The sequence below is a fragment of the Etheostoma cragini genome, chromosome 7, assembly GCF_013103735.1.
Source record: "Etheostoma cragini isolate CJK2018 chromosome 7, CSU_Ecrag_1.0, whole genome shotgun sequence".
Lineage (NCBI taxonomy): Eukaryota > Metazoa > Chordata > Actinopteri > Perciformes > Percidae > Etheostoma > Etheostoma cragini.
Window position 1 is genome coordinate 5,767,827 of NC_048413.1, and position 5,892 is coordinate 5,773,718.

Here is a 5,892-nt window from a genome sequence, read left to right on the forward strand (position 1 = left end):
CATTTTAATGGTCTGGCCCACTTGGCATCAAATTAGGCTGTATGCGGCCCCTGAACTAAAATGAGTTTGACACCCCTGGTCTAGAGACATCAAGCCTAATTGCCAGCCATCAAAATGTAAATCATTTCAGTTTTAAGCTGCTCAGACTGTAAGGCACTTGTAACAACACTGGTTAGAGTACAGTTTTGGCACAGCAACTACTTTTGCTGTGAGTTAACTGGTGTATTTTGCTTGGTGTGTGTAAAAGTTAATACAGTTATGTTACAAAATTTATGTTTTTTGTTTTAGGTTGTATCTTGCAGCCACAACAGAAGACGGCCAAGGGGAAACTAATGTACAGACGTCTGTTCCCAAAGGCCAAACGGGGAGGTTACACTGTCAAAGAAGTGAAGACAGAGCCAACAATTTGTAAGTTTAAATATTTTTTTATTAGAAACAAAAAATAAAAATTAGCATCGTATAGGCACTAAAAATAACTTTTTACACACTACAAACAACAAATATGAATGTGCAATGGTATGGGTGCTAAAATGATTTTTCACACACAACAGGCTATGTCTTAGACCTGATGAGACTGGTGTTCTAGGAGATCATCCATGACCCCCTTCCTTATCTGGAAGCAGTCCGGCAGATTCCTGTGACCCATGACCTGTGTGCTCAGCTCAACAGGCACCCAACCCAACATACTGCCCTGAAGCATCCAGAAACTCCATCCGTATACGCAGCACGACACAAGAGGGGATCACGACATGGACACTCCTACCAAGAAAAACCCAGCACCAGCTCACAAAAGTCCTATAAGCCATGTATCTGCATTGCCTGCAAAGAGAACAGGGTGTACAATCACATTCTTTATCTTTTAGATTTCAGAGTAAGAATGATTGTTTTGGCACTAAATAAAGTTTTTCATTTTGTTGTCTTAATAATACTGTGTTTTGTAATAATGCTGAACCAAAAATCAATGGGTATTGTTACAGAACTGCTAAAAGTGGTATCAAATTGGCCTCACCTTTCCATCCCTCACCTTTTTCTCTCTCCTGGGGCATTTGTGCACAGTTTCCACAAGAACACCTGCCAAGGTAAGATGGATGCACCGTAGTTGAAATTTTACATATTACTACTAAAAAGGTAATAATCTGAAAGTCAGATGATCTAATCAGCAGGATAGTAGTTCCAAGATTACATTTGACGTACTGACACAGGCGAGAGTAGTAATAATACTTTATACGTAGCATACAAACAGAAATAGTAGTCTCCAGTCCAGCTAAATGGACGTCCTGTTGTAAGATAACATATTACTACTACGTGTTAATGTACGTAACTCATCTGGAAGCTGCTGTAGAGCTGCTCACAACCAAAGAGACTTTGGTTGTGAGCAGCTCTATGAACTGGCCACTAACTTTTCAGCCGCCTGGACATCTTGACTGAAACTGCGAGGGTACAAGTTGTTAACTATTTGTCTGTGTTCAAATTAAAAACTTATGTTGCTTACGATACTAAAAACAAGGCTAATGCAAAGTTATTTTTAGGCTATTCTAAGTGCGATTATTACACTAGTATAACAAGGGACGGCTAATGTTGGGCTATGTGTTGAAAATGCAAATAAATGCTAAATGACCAAACTTACCAGTCTAAATGAGTCATTTCCAATCTCCTGGCAGGTTGCTCCTCTACATCAGATCCTTCCCCTGATTCAGGCTCAAACAGATACCGTTCAACAGCTAAAGTCTCCATGCTATCTCCACCTTGGATGTTTTAGTGAGTGTTGTTCGTCCTGTTGCCCACCAACCAATCAGCGCACAGCTTATTTAAATATTCATGAGCAGACCATAAAAGGCAGAACACCTCTCCAAGCCAGGTCAATTTAGCAGGGTGGTTTGAGGGCCAAAAGAAAAGCAAAAGCAACATTTTCAGCCCAACAAATGTTACATACCCTATCAGGAGACATTAAGGAACAGGGTAATATACTCTATACAACCATTCTATCACCCTTTAAAAAAGGAACAGGAGGAACTGTGGAGCAGTCGGGAAGGAGAGCTGCTTCAAGGGCTGGAGGAGGCTGATATCACCAAATTCCCATTCACAAATTCCGGCTCTGACAATTTAATAAAGTATTTGTTTTTCTTCAAAAGTGTGCTGGTCATTTATATTCTTGCGTTTTTCAGAGGAAATCTGTACCACTTATGGACTTTTATTTTTAAGCTCAGAAACCAATCTCCACCGGAAGCAGTAGTCTTCACTGCGGCTAACTTACCCCTTGACCAAGACAGCGGGTAGCAGAAACGTGTGTTAGCGGAGCGTTTTTGTCGTGTTCAGAAAGAGGTAAAATGTGTAAAGTCCAGATGCTGAGAGCGTTGGTGGAGCAGCGACTAACTGCTGCTGCTGAAGAGATATTTGGGCTGTTTGAAAGAACGATAGCAGAGTACGAGGAGGAACTTTGTCGTTCAAAAGAGGAGAACGAGCGAAAACGGGAACAGCTTGACGCTATTTTCAAGCCTCAGCTTCGGTTACAAAGAGCAGGTTAGTTTATTAAACCTTCACTTGCTCTTTCCCTTCTTCCTGTGATCTCTACTCTCAGCAACGATACGAAAGAAGGTATTTAAATAAAGATTTGTTCATAAGATCTATTGCAATCTTTGCTCTTTACAGGCCTCCGCCAAACCCACCAGACTCCATGTATATAATCACGACTTTTATCATCGTAAAACACAATGCATTCAAAGTGAACATAAACAAAATACAACTATCAAAAGCCGTCTTAGTTTGTCTTTCCACTGTTCTAACAATCTCTGGATCGGATGAAATTAACTCATAGTTCACCGAATTAAATGTGGAAATGTGCTGGTGCTATACTTGCTAAAAGTACAGATTATTTTCATTGAGTCTGGTGGGTTTGGTGATGGGGATTTCGGGGCTGTTTTCTAGATAATCAAAGGTTCTTATTGAATAGGTATTCCCTTAGGACTGTATAGGTAATTGTTAGATAGTGGTGATGTTCACCTTGGACACTACAGCACAGTATTGTAACAGTGTGTGTGTGTGTGTGTGTGTTTTGTGTGCGCCTGTCTTTTAGGCCTTTACGATTCAGAGAAAAATATGAATCACGATTTGTTTGCTTAGAATTGATATCACGATTCTCTGTGACAATTTTTTTGATTAAAAAAAACTAATTGTCAGTACCAAACATAGATATTTTTGGCATCTATAGCACATTGCGCATCACCACCAGCCTGTAAACAGAGACCTCAATGAAGAGAAGGGAGAGCATTGCAGCACTTTAAAACAGTCTTCAGATTTGCAGCTTCCTATTCTGTGGTTAAGTATTCTTAAAAGAAGCGCTTCAGCTTTTTTTTTTCATATGTAAACTCAATCAAACACATTAGAATGTTTCCTTTATTGCATTTTCACAAATGGATATATATGAATAAGTAAAACTTTCACTAATCTGAAACTGTGTTTTTCAGAATACATAGCCTCTCTGAGATAATTTGGTCCAGATTTGACATGTGTTGATATAGTGGTTTTGGATCTGGACCTGGTCTATTGTGGTCTACATACTGTATGATAAAAAACAACTGTGAAACCTCCCTTTATTGCAATTTAACAAATATAATTAAGCTTTCACAAATCTAAAACTCTGTCTTTAAGAATCTTTAGCCTGTCTGGGATAATGCGTCCAGATTTGACAAATGTAGGTATGGTGGTTTTGGATCTGGACCTGGTCTTATGCAGAATCGGAAGCTACTAATCTGAAGACAACTTCAACTTCAGCTGTGTGTGTCCATTGTGCATCAGGAATCAGAGCCCCCCACACACACACACACACACACACACAAACACACACATTAAAGAGGAACTGTGGAGCAGTCACAAAGGAGAGCAGCTTCGAGGGCTGGAGGAGGCTGATATCACCAAGTTCCCATTCACTCCTGTCCCTGTGAAGATGATGAAGAGGAAGCTCCGTCCTAACAGCTTCATTAAAGACAAATTCAGCACATGAAAACAGAAGCTGATGGAGAGGACTGTGGAGGACCAGAACCAGCCAGGAACTCACATCTACGTTTACAAGCAGAGACTGAAGACCAGACTGGAGACTCTTTTGATCCTGAGACTGATGACAATGCTGATTGGAAGGAGACCAGAGAACCTCAGTCACCTTTAAACTCTCTGAAACAGGATTCAAGACGTAACTAAACAATCAGCTGCTCGGAATGGGGGAAAAGAATTGGCTTCACGTCACAAATGAAGAGACACATGAGAATCCACACAGGAGAAAATCCTTTTAGCTGCTCTGAGTGTGGTAGAGCTTTCTCTGATGGTGGAAACCTGAAGAAACACATGAGAACTCACTCAGATGAAAAACCTTTCAGCTGCATTGTTTGTAATAAATCTTTTAAACGTAGTGGAAGTTTACAGAAACACATGAGAATCCACACCGGAGAAAAACCTTTCAGCTGCTCAGTCTGTAAGAAATATTTTACACAGAGGGGAAATTTACAGGCACACATGGCCAAAGTCCACAAATAATTCAGTTGCAATGTTTTAAGAAAAGATTTGCTCGGCGTTCTGATGTCAAAAGACATAAATGTGTTGGTCCGATGGAAACCAAAGCTGATGGAGTGGACTGTGGAGAACAGAACCAGCGAGGAACTCGCATACAACCAGAGACTGAAGACAAGACTGGAGACTTTTCTGAACCTGAAACTGTTGACTTGGATTAATGTTTGTGCCTTTTAAGTCCAAGCAAAACTTCTCACGTATCAAACAAAACTCTTTATGTAATGTGTGGCAGCAAAAAGTACACTTTTATTTAAAATATTTTATTAGATATTGATTGGATAAGATAGTTGGACTTCTTGTGCTACTGAAATCTATCTCATGGTGACTGCTCATTTTATTGACTCTGAGTGGGAAACCTGTATGAGCAGCACACAAGCACCCACCTAGCTGAGAAGCTACAGGAGGTCATAGCCAGATGGCAAAGGTGTGCCTGCCGCACTTAACAGCAAGAATACTGTCTTTTATCTTTTGTTGGCGAAGGTATTGCTAATTAGATTTCTTTGTTATTATTCTATGTAATTTGCACTTTCATAAATAGGAGATGCTCTATTTTCAGTTCTTTAGCTGAATGTCTTTTTTTGTTTACAAGTTGCAGATGGATTCTGGAGGTGATGTGGGGTACTTATTGTTACTGTTCACATCTTGCTTTACACACTTCAGGCTGTTGCAGCTAGCTCAGGGGAGAGACTGTTTGACACTAGGTGGTACAGCCTGAGACATGCACAATAAAAACTAAAAATTGCCTTCTGCGGTTTTGTTTTCCTTTCCCTCCATTGTACCAACCTTGACTTCTGTGTACTGTTCCACCCCTGAGATTGATCTATATATATATATATATATATATATATATACAGTGGTGTGAAAAAGTGTTTGCCCCTTCCTCATTTCCTGTTCCTTCGCATGTGTGTCACACTTAAGTGTTTCGGAACATCAAACCAATTTAAACAATAGTCAAGGACAACACAAGTAAACACAAAATGCAATTTGTAAATGAAGGTGTTTATTATTAAAGGTGAAAAAAAATCCTAACCATCATGGCCCTGTGTGAAAAAGTGATTGCCCCCCTTGTTAAAACATACTATAACTGTGGTTGTCCACACCTGAGTTCAATTTCTCTAGCCACACCCAGGCCTTATTATTGCCACACCTGTTCACAATCAAGGCATCACTTAAATAGGAGCTGCTTGACACAGTAAGGTCCACCAGAAGATCCTTAAAAGCTAAACATCATGCCGAGACCAAAAGGAATTCAGAAACAATTGAGAAAGAAAGCAATTGAGATCTATCAGTCTGGAAAGGGTTATAAAGCCATTTCCAAAGCTTTGGGAATCC

At 39.9% G+C, this 5,892-nt stretch overlaps 1 protein-coding gene and 1 long non-coding RNA gene across 3 annotated transcripts in view; both read left to right on the top strand.

The window, feature by feature from the left end:
- LOC117947716 overlaps positions 1-5,892 on the top strand; it is a 17,345-nt gene that overhangs the window by 1,927 nt on the left and 9,526 nt on the right. The gene's annotated exons all lie outside the window — the stretch shown is intronic.
- The window catches only part of LOC117947700 (zinc finger protein 391-like), an 86,791-nt gene continuing 83,100 nt past the window's right edge, over positions 2,202-5,892 (top strand). For both annotated transcript variants that reach the window (XR_004657294.1, XM_034876884.1), the window contains exon 1: positions 2,202-2,520. Coding sequence is in view for 1 of the 2 variants with exons in the window: in XM_034876884.1 (XP_034732775.1) it covers positions 2,328-2,520 (193 nt within the window). In the remaining variant the exon portion in view is untranslated. The remainder of the gene's footprint in view (positions 2,521-5,892) is intronic.